Source organism: Anticarsia gemmatalis, chromosome 10, assembly GCF_050436995.1.
Source record: "Anticarsia gemmatalis isolate Benzon Research Colony breed Stoneville strain chromosome 10, ilAntGemm2 primary, whole genome shotgun sequence".
Classification (NCBI taxonomy): domain Eukaryota; kingdom Metazoa; phylum Arthropoda; class Insecta; order Lepidoptera; family Erebidae; genus Anticarsia; species Anticarsia gemmatalis.
In genome coordinates this window covers 1,901,398-1,918,387 of record NC_134754.1, presented here as the reverse complement: position 1 = coordinate 1,918,387, position 16,990 = coordinate 1,901,398, and the positions used below count along the sequence as shown (strand labels likewise).

General features: G+C 35.1%; 1 protein-coding gene across 3 annotated transcripts in view; it reads left to right on the top strand.

Annotated features, from left to right (window-relative positions):
- The window catches only part of bs (serum response factor blistered), a 244,418-nt gene that overhangs the window by 155,359 nt on the left and 72,069 nt on the right, over positions 1 to 16,990 (top strand). The window contains exon 4 of one of the 3 annotated variants that reach the window (XM_076119336.1): positions 2,121 to 2,147. The exons of the other annotated variants lie outside the window; for them this stretch is intronic. Within the exon in view, the coding sequence (XP_075975451.1) occupies positions 2,121 to 2,147 (27 nt within the window). The remainder of the gene's footprint in view (positions 1 to 2,120; positions 2,148 to 16,990) is intronic. 3 annotated transcript variants of the gene reach the window in all.

The window sequence follows — 16,990 nt, the reverse complement described above, 5'->3', positions numbered from 1 at the left end:
GTTATGCTTTTCGAGAGCTTGAGCATACCTGAACAAAATAGTTCTTACAGAAAATGTTTGGGCCGCTAATTTGATTGATATACAAAATTTGTCGATTGTGTTAAAAGTAACAATTCCAGTAATGTGACTTTTACTCGATAAACTCGTTTTTGAATAATATTATTATCCAGAAACTTGTATGAAAATTGTTCAGCTCCCTCAACATTGATTTGTGTCTCACATGCTTAATTCAAAATTAAAGTGATACATAAGTAATAAGTGTAGCTAATCCCGATACTGTATGTAGCACCTTGGTCGCTGTGCCTTATCCATCCATCCACAAATTTAGCTTCATCCAGCATCGCGTGATAATGATTATTAATACATCAATAAATTTGGTAGTTAAGTAATTTGTTTCCTTTTGAAATGACGTAGTTAATTGATAAAGCCTATTTTCCGGTTTATATCTCGGCTCATTAATAGAATGACGTTTCTGCGTAATCTATCAATGTAAGTACATATTTTTCCTTCTCCGAAATAATTCTACATCATTACCATATTATTACTTAAGTTATTAAGATTATTTTGTGACATTCTGTGTTAGTATGTTTTCCTTAAAATAGTAGATTGTGTAGTATTTTGCCAATTACCGGGTACCAATTATTTAACAGTGCGATTTTCTAAACTAGTTCGACTTTGAGGAAAGAATATCTGTTACAAAATTTTATATTAGAAGGTATATACCATAAGAAAGTAAGTTAACCATGCTAATAATATATACTAAAAAGCCCATTAATTTGTAAATAAATCTAGGTATTTTTACTGTAAAAGAAAAATGTACAGTTCATTTTTATTAATATTTTTTTTAAGTCTGTCTGTCAACTCCCATATGACAAAAGTGCCATTTTATGTATGTACGAAAGTATTCTACCAATTCGTATGGAACCCAAATCTGAGACCACCATCGTGCTTGGATAACCCATATCTTACTTACAAGAAGACGTTCCTAAAAAGAAAGTATAGTCCGATAAAAAAAAAACAAGAATTATGAGTCGAGCCGCGGGCAGTGTACCACTCGGAAACAAAATGTTCCATTCATAATTATCGACCGCAGTAGTGATGTCATTATATCGATAATTAAACATCTTGTGGGCCGTAAAAAAGATACGTTATGCTGTATTTTTTCTTTTGAAAGACAACTTTCGCACTAAGAATTTATTGCTCTTGTGTCACGGGGACTTTTACTAACATACAAACAACAGATGCAAAGTACGACTACACCTGAAACAATTATTTGTGGATCGCGCAAATAATTGTTTCGTGTGGGAATCGAACCCGATGCGATGGCAGCGGCGTGGCGACCTCAACCACTGCGCCACGTGGGCAGTCCGTTACCTGTCTTATATACCATTCAAAGCTTTTTGTACTGCGATCGTAGAAAAATAAATAAAAAAATGTGAAGGAATTAAATATTGTTTTATTCGCCACCGTCAATTGTTCAGCCTCTTTGTTAATAATATTATTGCAAACAATGCTATGCGTGTGTGAGTATCTTAGATCTATCCGCTTTCTACCTCACTTGTTAGACTTACTTGCTAGAATGTCCTTCAATATTAACTTTATCAATTGAAGATATGTCACCCTCTGTTTCAATACATCACAGAGTACAATACACCCATAAATAATCACGGGATTTTATCGACAGATTCCCATCACTATCGGCAATTACTGTGTTGCCGAGCGTGACGTTTACTTTGCGCTCACATCAAACGGACCGCGGTCGCCCCGGACTGACAACACTCGCCAAATTTACTTAATCGAACACAATTTTGGCGCACTTTGCACGCGAGCTTCATAATGGTGGTTTTTCGAAGAATTCTTGATTGCTTTTGGTGTAAATATCATGGCCTGTGAAGTGGTATAATTGTAGTACTTCAGAGGCCCTTTAATGTGTTTTTCTTTAAAATTTGTACATTGATGACTCTGTCATTCAGCAAATCAATGAATCTGAACCAATAACTCAGAAATGTCAATAGCTTTTTAATACGTTGTAATTTAATCCAAAATATACATTTATTGGCCATAAAACAGATTGATAACTTCGTTATTGAGGTTATACTGATCTATAATTATTTTTTCAGGTAAGATGCATGCCCAGCTCAGCACAGGTAAGGCAATATTTTTATTCATACAAACAATTATCGTAACTTGTACATAAAAGTCATTAATATCGCATACAAAGCGAAATGTAATCGAAACGGTTTAATGAAAGACTCGTGCGCAGTTCGTTAGTACGCATGCGGGGCGCGGCGTCGACATCCATCGATTTATCGACATGCCGCGCGCCGCGACAAAGTAATCGATATCGACATGCTAAATCATAACTGTATGGTGCACATCACTAGTTATTTGACCACATTTGATTTATTAAATCTTGTAATTATTTTCATATTTTCTATAATTTATTGAGTGTGTTGGTTGAACGAATTAATGTGTGGTCAAAGGTTAATATTGGTAAATAAAACATTACGTGCAAAAACTATTTAATCAATTGACAGCGTATTTACAGTCTATAAAGTATTAATCAGATGTTATTTCCAGTTCTAATTATTTTCAACACGTTGCTTTTTATTTTATATTTACTAGATTTGTAAGTGCTGACAAATTTTGAGAGGATAAACGGTTAAAGACATTATCGGTTCTTTAATCCAGGAGGAACTATAGACGTATCTTTAAGCAAATATTACAATAAATTACTTATCAAAAATGTAGCCTTTGACGTCACAAGGAAATAGTCAACTTTATCTTCAAACCATACATAAGATTGTCTTTTACACGTGCGTAGGCGCCGGTTTACGTCCCACTTTAAAAAACAACCTAATTGTATAAAAAATAAAGTTTATATTTGTGTTTCTGTATTGCAAGATGACAAAAGTAAGAGTTTTAATACGTTTATGTATTGTAATGACATGTTTACAAGTATGTATGTATGTATGTAAATATGAAGATGGGTACGTTTCTTGTCAGTTTCACTGTATTACAAGTGACTTTTGAATTTGACTGATGGCTATTGTAGTTTTTTTTAATTGATGAAAGTTTGAGTGTTTGGCCGGTAGATGGCATTACTTTCTTCTGCAGATTTTTTTTTTATAAATCTAGGAATATGCAATTATAGTAGATACTCGTTATAGGAATTCAACTTTTTGTTTAAGGCAGTACCGTCACAATACTTAACTATAAGTATTGGCCTACTGAATAGGAAGTGGCTGAAAACACATCAACATTTGATGTAGTAGTATAACTAGTGCATATTTAACGGTGCTCTATCTATTATTATTCCGTTATCATTCGAAAATATGAAGCTCCGATGCGATTTTTGTAACATTATGAAAGTAGAGACGGAAGCACGATGTATTTGATACCGCTGCATAGTTTATATAACTTAGTTTAACATTTAGCCTATCAGCCAGTTACGTTACTGCACTACTCATCAGATATAACACAAACATACCTTCCCACAAACCAGATAAACCTCTACACACTTAGATACGTCCAATCTCCCGCGTTCTTTACCGGCCATGACTCAGCCACTTAACTGGACAATTAAAACGCACTATATTATCACCTAGCGCTAACAAAGATAGAGAATAGAAAGCAAATAGAAATATTGCATAGCTTTTAATCTTAGCGAGCGGCGGGCTTCTGCATCTTGTTTCGCAAAGGTGCCGCTAGATGCCGCCACCAGCGCTGATTAGATGCGCGAGCGCACGATTTACTGCCGGGGTGTGTACTATCGCGCACAATAAATTAGAAATTCGTTAGATAGAGACGTTCGGCGTTGCGAATTCCAATTATTCTGTGCATCCAGCGTTATATCTGGTGCTTTTTTTGTTAGGATTCCTAGAATTGTATGTGGCGTGCGCTTAAAAAAAGTTCGACTATTTTACATGTTGGTATCGACCGACTCGTTTTCTAAGTCATACTACAAGTATAAGTTTTTATAATGCGAAATTTGCCGTGATTTCTGCTTGTCGCGAATAGTGCTCATTGACGTAAAGTTGATGAAGACTGAATTGTTTTCTTGATAACACAACAAATGAAAAGAAATAAACGATCTTTACATCTATAATTCTAAACATCGCAAAATAAGTATATTAGGAACTCTCATCTATTTTTACACAAGTTTGTAAAGTCCTTTGACTTCGCAAGAAAGCAATTAGTTGTCATCAAAACCATGTTGAGTTGTAAAAGTTCGTAAACAAAGCAACTTGGATTTAATTGGGGAACTTTGATTAGTTCCAAAACTCCTGTTTTAATGGCACTGTCAAATATCTTTGAAAAGTGCTGATGAATTTGTTCATTCTCTTCTTATTTTTGTTTCTGAATTAAATTGACTCCCGTTTCTGGGAAAGAGAATTTCAGGAATGAGTTTTTTGTTTAGGGATTATTTGGCTGTTAATGGTGGTCAAAGGCTCGACTACAGTTGTCTTTATGCCTTCGTTGTATCAAATCTATCTCGTATCTCAGTTGACAACTAGTGTACGACAAATTGATGGTCACTATTCTGTACATCGCTGCTTTGACGTAACGTGTAATCAAAATAATCTAAGAAAAACAACAGCAAAAGCTTTCAAATAGTTGTCAACTGAGATACGTGATTGCTCCTCAGGTCATACTCTATGTACGATTTATAAAGTTTCCGGGATAAGTATAGTTATTTTTCAAGTTTCCTAGCTAACCTAAAAGATAGGTAGCGTCCTTGCAATTTTATAAACTACGGGTCCGGTGGTATGAATGAAATACGTAAAACTATTTTTTTTTATTATTTCAGTCTTATAACCATACATTGTTACTATCAAATGTGTTACTTTACAGTTTTTGTGACATAATAATTATTCGAAAGATTTTCTTAAGAAAAAGCGAGGCCCATTTTACAAGAATGCCTTTAGCCTTTGCGAGAATGGAACTATATTTCAATATACAATAACAGTAAGAATATATTATAGCTAGAAGCAGTTGTAAGTTTAGTGATTGGCATACATGTGTCACTACACTAATATTGTACCTGCAATACAAACAGATCTGATAACAAACTGCATATAAATTGTGATAACGTTTCAACGATTTGTTACTTTTTGTTCTCCTTGAATGATTTCACAATCAATTCCTAATTTGTTTTGTATAAGACCGACTGTTATAAAATACTATTTGGTATTTATAGTCCATTGAAATGTTACAATTTGAGGGCCGAATATTGCATTTGTTAGAGGACGCAATTTTATTTTTGGAACATGTAGGGGAGGTCAATAGAAGCTTAACTTGAAGTTTGTGGGGTTGCCACTCTTGTCCCCCGGCCGCCATCTTGGAAAAGGGGTGGAACCACTTTTTTCGCTATATCTCAGAAACTATGCGTCTTACAATAAAACTGTAAAAGCATAACTTGTAGCAAATTATTTTTCCTACAAATATGTTTCATAACTATTTGCCCTAAATTAACAATTAAAGAAGTTATAAGCAAAAAAGTGTTTTTTTTTTCAAAAATTTTCTTTCCGTATCCGGTCTACTTCGTAGCGCTGTTACTGAGTTTCTAATTAATGAAGTTGAAAAAAATTATAGGGATAAATTTTCCTCGAAAAATACTCTACAAGATTGGTCTGAGGTATTTTTTTTGTATTTATACATATCAGCTTAGCCTTTTTTCCAAACTATGTTGGAGTCGGCTTCCAGTCTCACCAGATGCAGCTGAATATCAGTGTTTTACATGGAGCGACTGCCTAGCTGACCTCCACAACCCAGTTACCTGGGATATAAAACGATACCCTTCGTTAAGACTGGTTGTCAGACTTTCAAGCTTCTGACTACTGTTAACGACTGTCAAAGATCTTCGAAAATGACAGCCGAGACCCACAATTTAACGTGCCTTCCGAAACATGTAGGCACTCGATATGTGTAAGATGGTCACCCATCCACATATCAACCTCGGCAAGCGTGGTTTAACCTCAGAGACCGATCCGCGCGGCTGTCGTTAAAAAAAGTTATAGACAAATAAAGAAAATTGTTATAAAAAGAATTGCACTTTTTTGCTTATAACTTCTTTAATTGTTAATTTAGGGCAAAAAGTTATGTAACATATTTGTAGGCAAAATAATTTGCTACAAGTTATGCTTTTACAGTTTTATTGCAAGACGCATAGTTTCTGAGATATAGTGAAAAAAGTGGTTCCACCCCCTTTTCCAAGATGGCGGCCGGGGGACAAGAGTGGCAACCCCACAAACTTCAAGTTAAGCTTCTATTGACCCCCCCTACATGTTCCAAAAATAAAATTGCGTCCTCTAACAAATGTAAAACTCATGTAACATTTCAATGGACTATTACGTGCCCATGTTCTTTCCTTGGTTTGTTATACGTTTCGACCGGAACAATTATTAGCATTGAGGCAATTTTATTGATTTTGCAATAAATGTTGCCACATCTAGTTTGTACATTAGAAATAATTTTCACTTGCTCGATCGGTAAAAAAAATATCATGATGAAATCTTGCATGCCTAAAAATGGTTTTATGCATTCCTTAATGGGTATACTTAGTCCACAACCGACACTTGGCAAAGCGCGGTGGACTTGTGGTGTTGGTGCCTTAACCTTCCCTCTATTTGGGAGGAGACCCTTGCCTAGTAGTTAAAAAAAATAAGACAATATTATCATAATCATGCAGTGCAAAATTTGCAAGATTGACATAATTTATCACTACGCTTTTTTCTCCTTTTTGTTAGCACGGTGTTCACATGAAATTTGGCTCCGAAATCTGCACTTTAATAAAGTGTGGACTCAAAGTTTTCGATGATAAAACTTTCTCGCGCATAAAAGAATAGTTATACAGGTCTAATAAATATGCTCCTTTCTTTATGAGGCTGCATAAAAGTCTGTGATATATTTCTGCGAGTTTTATTTAAAACTGTTCCTTAATTTTATTTTATAAAAAAATATATATTTTTAGTCCATGCATAAGAAGTTCATTGGCTCTTAAGTAATGACTGATAGGCTATTATTTATTGTCAACATTATATGACAAATATACCTGTCAATATAATTGATTCTTTCTGATTTATTCCACTTGTCTATAAACTAAAAAGCATCACAAAAATAACTCCAAGAATATATTGATATGTTCAACTAGATTTATAAACCCGATCATGTGATAATTTATACCAAACATTTCTTTCAACAAGCTAAGAATAGAAACGCGATTATGGAAAAGGTAAAATTAATTTCTCAAGTAAAAAGTTGAGTCAGTATCATTTATCAAAGTGGCTTGAATCTCAAACAATCGCTGCGTGGAAGCTCAAAAACACAGTTCATCATTATCCCTAATTGACGTCCACTCGAACAATGTCGCTGGGACTAGTGAGGTGACCGGCAAAAACCGTAATCTATCGATTCTTTCGTCGCACGTATCCGCTTTTTATTTCCGAACGCATGCCGATCTCCGTCGAGCTCAAATTGCGTTCCAATTATAATATCGATGTACCTATATACATACATCCACTACTGCTACGAAATATATAAAAAGCATATTTCCCTCAGTCTTAGCAATACGGTCGTTTATACGCCGCACTTTGTAATAGTTATACGCACTTTGCAAAAACATATACAGGGGGTTCATGAATTAATCATGAGCCGCGACAAATAGTGTAGGCAAAGGTCAGTAGCTTTATTATAGATGCATACGGCTCACCTGTTAGATTGAGTGTATACAATCATAGCTAGAAATAAAAAATAGTATCGAAAATTGTGTTGTTTGAGTGTTATTGATACGTCAATAGTTGAATAGAGGCTCGCGCTTGAAGGCGCGCGGCGGAGTGACACGGCGGAGTCATTGCGGGTTTGCCGCGCACTGAGCGAGCCGCCCCGCCTTCGCCCCGCCCACTGGTGCGCCGCTAACTTCACGCTAGTCCGGGAAAGTGGGAAACTCGAAGGCTAGTGGGGCGAAGGTGCTATGGTGGCCAGCCAGCGTGGTGGGGTGCCGACGTGCTAACGCTATTTGTCAATGCTCAACATTTTGATCGATCACGGTTGAGCAATAATCACTTAGTTTTGCTTATTTTTTGTCCGGATGTTTATTAATTTTTACGCGTGACTGCTAGATGATATTGCATCTGTATTGCGTACAAGTTTTTAGAATTGTTATTCAGGCTGCTCGGTTCAGCTGTCGTATTAGAAAATTGCCTTGCATTTTACAAAACAAAGTTATGCAGTTGAGTGTTTTTCTGCATAAACACGTACAAAGTAGGGGCAATAATGTAGATTATATGCGACTGTTAGTGTAATTACCTAGATGTCCAAATAGAGCGATTGCGGTCGAGCTTCTTGTAACATAGTAGAAAATTTTGGTCTTACGACGTCGTGTTTGAACAGACAATGAGCGCAAAAAATGAATAAGAACTAACAAGTTAATTTAATTAAACTTGTTAAAAACCGACACCTGTAACTTAAGTTACTAGCTATATGTAAAAGACTGTTGGTTGTAATTATTTAAAATAAATAACTATCGATTAGTTTTCCAAACAAGACATGACTTAAAAAATCAAAAGTCACTCTTTTATTACCGCTACCATTTTATACTTTACATTTAATTAAATACCATCACTATGTTAAGCCATTGCTGGGCATAGACTTTATCACAATAAGAACCACTTTAACTTAATAGCGTATTTCAAAATCATCTCAAATAACACAAGTCCACCAAAGTGTCCACTCTTACAAAACTATATAAAGGTCCTATAAAATTTTATACAAACCACACACTTTATCGCCATCGTCGTCATATGCATCTTCAATATCTAACAAGATTTTCATCTCCACATGCCATCCATCTCCATGCATTCTCGTCGAATATTTCCTACGTGAAATTATGTAAAGCCCCGCATATCTAATATCTTAGAATAAGATCGATGCAGCTGGATTCAATTTTGTGCATGCTCTACGTAGATCGTGTTATTGCGAATATGGAAGCTTTATACTGATAATGGTGTTTTTAAAAAGGCTGGGTTGATAGAAAGGGCATACTCTGAGTTGTGCTACACGAGTTGTATGAGAGAAACGACACTGAATTTTGAATTATACGCTTCTTTTAAGTCATGAGGCACTAAACTATGCATGTAAATATCTTAACATTGTTAAGATATTAAGTGCTTGTATGCTAGTTAACTAAACGATAGACACGTTTATGAAAAGATAGCTAAAATCTTAAGACATTAACATTGTTATGTTTGTCATACCCGAAGATGTAGGCAGTAGTGTTTGAAATACACCCGCGATTCGTCATTTGCATTGGAAGTTCCATATAATAACTTTAATCACTTCCTTATTCAGAACTATACAACAACTTCTGTAATACTGTTCTTGATTTATTTTTAAACGATTATCTGCAGTAACTTGCACTGGCACTAGGATAACAAAAGCTTTGTAGTTGTGAATAGTCAAATCGCGTGCGTTTTCAGTATCGCTCAGAAACTTTCGCGTTACTTGAAACTCTCTCATCAGTACACCTTGTATTTTGAGTTTCACAATTCTGATGATACACAAATTTAAATCTTCTTTTTGATAAGGCGTAAGAATTGTGATAGGTAGTGTATAATGTGGTGCAATCGGTAATATCTGAAGACCTTTGGGTCAAACGTAAGACGTGAAGTTCTATGAGTGTTTAAAATTAAGAATCATTTGCTTTATTACAAAAATGTTATGAAGTTACCTTGATTCCCGAGAGTTCTTTCTATAATTCTTATAGTGGTGTCAAGCATATCAACCCCAACTTTCTTAACTAGTGGATAATGGCTTTGTACTGACATGCTAAACAGTAAAACAAGATGCCAAATATCTCTATTACAAGATAGAAACCACGTAGAAACAGAATGTTCTTAGACTAGCGTTGACTTGCAACGGTATACAATAAACATCTGTATTTCTAAGTAAAGCTTAAGCTAAGACATTATTATGACAAGTGCATGGTATTAGCACAATGAGAGCGGCCACCCGCGCTCGTCTTTGTGCTAAGCCGAGGAAGTCCGGCTGGAATAATTAGTTTAGTGCTCTATTGTATAATCACACGCAATTATGTGTTGCGCTTTGTGTTGCCGCCGAATTGTGTTTATTGTATTGAGAATATGCAATTATTGTTGTATTGCAATTTAATTAGCTGTCCCAATATCGATAGATTTTACCACATACCTATAATATGTGCTTTGTTTTAGTGAAAAAAGGTGGCTTACCCCCGGTTTCTGAGGTACATTTAGAAGTAGTTTATCTATTCAATAGCATTTAAACTCATATAAAAAAGCGCTATTGAATAGATAAACTACCGCTAAATATATTCAGAAACCGGGGGTTAGTGACTTCAAGGTAGTGCAACTATAACCTATTTTATTATAATATCACGCGTGCGATACCCAGGGGTTTCCTAAATAGTGTACCTACATAGAGGAATATGAAGTATAATCTTCATTTCGTCATCTATATTATGATATATTTTAGGTAGTGAGCGAGCCTGGTTGTCATTTTAGCAAACGCGTTATCAAATTCCGAATTCCTATTTACAATATTCCTACAAATAATTCGAAAAACTTAATAGCCTTTTCCTCGGATCTAGGCTTCCTGAATCCTGACTTGTAAACTCAACCACTACGTAGCAAATGCCTGCAACTTCGTCCACATGTAATGATATGTTTTCTAACTATTTCGCTTCTATATAAAACTCATTATTTATGAACATTTGTAGTACATAAAGTTTCAATATAATTCAGCAGACAGCCGTCACGCGGGCGCGGCTGTACTCCCGGGAAATCTTGCGATGATACGAGTACGACGCTCGCGGATTTTCGCATCCCTTTTCAATATTACATGTTAAGATTATGTGACACATGTTTTACTATGTACTTTGTATTCCGATTTTATTGTTTGAACTGCACGTTTAGCATAGTGGTTAACATTTTTACTTCGCTGCAATAATCGTAGTGCCGCGTGTGGGGGGTTCGAATCTCATCCGAGACAAATGTTCCTGTGATGAGTACGAGTATGAATTGTGTTCGGAGCTTATTTGTTGATATATCTATATAAGTATGTATTTAGAAGTATATTAGTATGTTTATCAGTTATTTGGTTACAATAGTACAAGCTCTGCTTAGTTTGGAATCAAATGACCGTGCGTGAGTTGTCCAGTGATATTTTAATTGGGTGTTTTACGACCAATTTGTTAGAGATTAAAACGAGTTGTTTAAGAGGTTTTAATGTGAGGCTTTAGTTTCAATACAAGGATCTTTTATTACTTTGTTTATTGTGTTAACACCAAATAGAATAAGGAGGAATTTTTAGTAGAATTTTTCAAATTGTTATTATTATTCCTACTAATTATATAAGTCAAACAAGATTGAATAAATGAAGGCATAATTACACCAATACTAGAGTTTGACTTACAGATTTTGAAGAATTTGTTGTAAGTCTATTTGGTTTAAACCACGCTAACTGATCAAGATACTTGGCATAGTAGTAAACGCTCTCTCATTTTGTTTTCTATGGATGATAATGATATACCTATTGCAGGTTGCACTACTGCATTATTACTCATTTACATGCGTTACTCTTTAAAACTTTACTCAAGTATTAAGTACAAAAACCTACACACACAAAAACAAAGAGCTCCGATATTAAAATTAAACATGTTTCGATACGTGGGTGTTTGACTCACAGTCGTCCTAATAAGGACATTTCTTCCTATTCCGTCCAAAATGACCAGGTACAAACGCAATTAAACAAGCTTTTTGTCCCTAAGACCACGACGGCTTCCATTTAAGGACAGGCTACCGTGTCCAAACGGTCCACTTAGAAAACCACAATGGATATATGAGTGATGCTTAGATTAATTGTTAGCCCGTTTTGGTGGACTTTCTCCAAGTCCTGGCGCCTTGATTTCTTTTGTTTCCCATCTGTTAGCTATGTAGGGAAGGTTTTAATTGTGTAGTAGATCATCGGACACTGTTATTAATGTTTGAGATTCGTATCCGGTGTTTTTAGTTTGTCGATTCATTTCCTCTTGTATGTATGTAAGTTCAAAACTGTTTATAGAACTTTAAGTTTGATAGCTTGCCTTATTTTTTTGTTCTGTTTTAAAATCAACAGTAACTGAGTGGTATTAACAAGACGTGTTATGAGTAACTATATCCTATAGAAATGGTCGAAGGTTTAAACCTAAGGCAACAATATTAACGATGTTTAAAGTAGTGTGTATTAAAAATAAATATCATCAGTTCTAACGGTAAAAGAAAACATCGTGATAAAAACCTATTTGTTTGGACGTTCTTGAAATGGTTTACGAAGATTCCTGATAGATACATGTTATTTAAAGTGGTTTTTATTATTCTGAAAGATTTATTAGGTTAGTTAAAACTTCTCTTCTGTTCTTAACAGTATTGATAGTCTAAACTCTGTTCTTATTAGTTTCGTAATAGCCTAAGCTTGTAGTTCACAAGCTTAAGCACCTCAAACTTTACCGGCACGAGAGCACCTGCAAAATTTAACACGTTAGTGATAATCTATTACACGAACTTGCACTGTTGTATCAAATAACTAAAGCATAAAAGAAGCGGTAGGTAGCTTCACTATTGAGAAGTCTAGAATTCGAATCCTACCTTCATTAACGAGTTGAATTCATCCTAAACCTAGAGAATAGCTAGAGGGAATAAGAATTAATACCTTTGATTTCTTCTTAACTCAATACTGCCTCAATGCAAGGCAAAGGCCTCCTCCTGGAATGAAAATAAGTTTTTATAAGGAAAAATATCTAAACATCGTGTCCCAAGTCTTCAAAGCTAGCAGTCTCAAATATTGGTCTCATTAATTAGTCCTGGATGGCAGTCATAACTTTCTGTCTACGTTTTATTATGTTAACTGTATACCAATTAACCAATGTATGTATTGACTTCTACCATATACAAAGCTATCATAACCAATACATCTGTTCTGATTTATTTACATAATATACACCTGTCATATCAATTCAATCGCCACGCGTCAATCAAAAGTGTTTTTAATCGTTCATTAATACCATATAAAGACACTGAAACTAAATCACTCCAAGGATCGATAGACAAACCATTACAAAATCAACTTTATAGCATTGTAACAAAGTTTAAAATTGATGAAAATAATTTAATACACGAACTCGAAAAAGGTAATTTGAAAATGGATTGTACATATATGGTAGTAAGGTCGGTATTGGTTGGCGTTGTGTGACGTCACCGGCGCGCGCGCATCCTACACAGATCCCATTCACAATGAGCACAGATGATTTATTCATCACGACATTTGATAACAGTCGTGAGTTAGATAACTGTGTCTTTGATTGTGCTACTAGTTTCATATAGAGTTTCCAGATTGATGTTCGATACTCACTTGTAAAGAAGACTGTGTCAGTAGCTTTGATTTTTTTAATAGTGGGCCACTAAAATTCTTTCCTAAGACAAAAAATAGAAAGTGAAGGCCGACTCATATCAAGAACGAACTTAAAAAAAATTCAAGTATGGGGTATAAGTGCAGTCTAATCTCTTTACAAATTTTCTACAAAATCGGACCGTAATACCCCTTTTCACTAGAGGCACAGATTTATAGTCCAATCAAACAACATACTTAAATAGTCAATAAAAACAAATATCACGTTTCAACCGTGGCGCTAAACCATTAAATCACCACCTCGATGTCAACGCACTGGCCGAAAAGCCCAATATCCTGCGAATCGAAATAAATATTTAAAAAAAGCACAATGAGCACTTCCCGGTTTCCGCGCAGACGTCGCTTCCGCTTCACAGGCCATTGACATGACAATGAATAAAAAAAAATTAGAAATGCAAGACTTACGCCGAATTACGATTTTCAAATTACGATTGGGTCACCAAGTTGCAGGAGTCAGTAGGACTGATGGGACTCTTGGTGTCATATTTGTCAATTCAAAATAATAAACTTATAAAATTCGGATGCAAAATTCCTTGCATCTTTGTCCTAACGTTTTTTTATACGAGTTGAAACGCTATTGAATGGATAAATTACCGCTAAATTTACCTCAGAAACCGGGGGTTAACAATCTTATGTGCAGTGATATAAATTGATCCCAGATTTAACATTTTAGTCGAATCCGAGGCAGATATTAGCCAACTCTGGAATTGCTTTAGGAACAGCCGAGGTAACCAAAACTATGCTGACATAAGTCGCCGGTATTTCGTTAATAATTTCCCATTAGATTAGTGTACTTTACTTGGCCATCGTGGTGGACTCAAGGTCTAACCCCTCCCACGTTCGGTAGGAGACCCGTGCTTAGCAACACAGTCATAGATTTAAGAAGTGAACTAGGCTAAAAATTGATATTAATAATATTTTACTCGTTGATTCGCCTACAGCCTTCAGTTTCGATTGTTCGACGGTTTGTGTAAGTGTCCAAGAAATAGGTACTAAGATACATTACATTACATTACTATTACATCATTTGTAAATTAAATTGTATTTTGTTTAGTAGGTTAGGTTATGTCTCATATCAATGACCCAATAATGCGGTTGTCACACATATGGTAATATGACGTTACTTTCTTATAAACACCGTGATAGGTAATTAGTAGGCTCAATAATATTATTAATATTATTGAGCAAACTAATTGGTGGTGGTGGTGGTTAATTGTTTTGTTCGTATAATCATACAGTTTTACGTATTAATTACGTAAAAAGAAATAAGTAGGTCTGTAAAAAACCTTGATCTTTGATTTACCTAGTTAGTTATTTTAAAACTTGACTAATGCATTCGATATTATTATGGATAGTAGTTGTATGAAAATGTTATTTTTATGTATAAAATGTTTGTTTTTTTCTAAGTTTCGCTAATGGCTAGTTAAGGATCCAAAAAAAATATATGTACATATAGATCTTCTTTCATAAATTAGTTTTTTTTATAAGTCTTTTTATAAGTCCCATAGTAACAGTCTCGCCACCTAATACCTGAAACTAACATTGTTAACGGCAAAACGAAGGTGTATTTAATAATAAAACCTCTGTCAACACCTTCGGATATAACAGGCGTGATAATAATTATGTACAATTTTTTTTTAATTTTCCTGGCACAAAAAAATTATATCAGGTTTAATTAATGTAATTAATAAAACCAATACAGCAGTCATTTGTTTACAGCGTGTCCAAATAGTCCTTCGTCTCCATAAAACATGGTGAGTAGAATGTCACCGAAACCGAGCGGAAATGACCGAACGTGAGCCGAACGCTTCCGAACAACACGTGTGCGAGACATTCACTAATATTAGTATTGTCATCGTGCTGTTTGTATGTTGATAGACATTAATCAACTGAGTACTAATTGGATTGTATTGTACAGCAATTGCCTACCACTATCGACAATCGATATTGTCTAATGTTGTACGAAAACTAGAACAAAATTTTGTTGTTTAGATACCTATCTACAGTATAGTCTGTCGTAGTGCTCCGCTACCATTGCGTCGGCAAGTCGTGGGTTCGATTCCCACACGGAATGATTTGTGCCATCCACAAATAATTGTTTCGGGTCTGGTTGTACTTTGTGTCCGTTGTTTGCATGTTTGAAAAAGTCCTCGCGACACAAGTGCAGCTCCTAGCGCTGGAGTTGTCTCTTTAAAAATAAAATAGAGAGCCACTCACTAATGCATAGTAATACCTATCGACTGTAAAAATTCTAATGTGAGCGAAACACGAAAGGCTTGTTATAGACTATTTTAAACTGGAAAATGTGATACTCGGAATAATAGTTGACTAATGGTTTTTTATCTAGAATATCTGATGCATTATTGCAGTCGTCATTTTACTCAGAATAAGCATGTGTTTTCCGTGTGTTAATTAATTATTAAAGTATGTAGGCGTAGGTTTACTAGGCCTTCGTTTTCAGTAAATGACGCATACATAGATGTTTTTCTAGTTATTTTTCTATTTAGATATTTCTTTATTAAGAATCAGCTGTATTTCAGCTTTAGTATTAAATAATGACTTATTATTTGTTGTAAAAAGACAAATCCCGCTCTAAGAATAGCTCTTGTTTCACGGGGACTTTTACCAAGTTACACACAACGGTCTCAATGTGCAATTAGACTTGAAACGTCTATTTTGCTATCCACAAATAGTTCTTTCGTGTGGGAATTGAACCCACGAAGCACTAGAAAACATTTACCATTTTAATAAAATACATGTCACTTATTTGCTTATTTTAAAACACATGCGCAATAATTAAGATTGTGCCTGGAAAATATGAATTCCAATTAGTTACATTAAAAAATACGGAAAATTAAGCCCTGTTTTCGTTGAGGCCAAAACCAACTTGCAACGACTATATCGAAGTAAACATATCCTAAACTAGCTGACCCGCGCAACTTCGCTTGCGTCACGTAAGAGAGAATGGGTCATAATTTTTCCCGTTTTTGTAACATTTTTCGTTACTACTCCGCTCCTAATGGTCGTAGCGTGATGATATATTGCCTATAGCCTTCGCCTTATAGAAATAATTTTTCAAATCGGACCAGTAGTTCCTGAGATTAGCGCGTTCAAGCAAACAAACAAACAAAAAATCAAACAAACTCTTCAGCTTTATAATATTAGTAAGTATAGATTTTTGTATAAGCCTTCGCTTTTTAAACATTCAATAAATATTTTCACGACCAAGCTCCTGGTATATGAACGAGTCGACATACTCTGCAGATCATTTCCTCTATCACGTATTCTTATCAATACGCTACACGTCTCTGTTTATGGTGATACAGCTAATCCGTTATTTTTCTCCTATGTAGGGCTGTCGGTAGGATATCTGATTATTTGTCGTATAAGTCTGAGGTGACGAGTAAATTGTAGGGTTTTTTGTATTAGGGATAGATAATGGGTATGAAATCTAGAAAGTTATGTAAACCCTATTGATTATTGCGTAAAGCGAAAAGCCACCTTCTAAATAAAG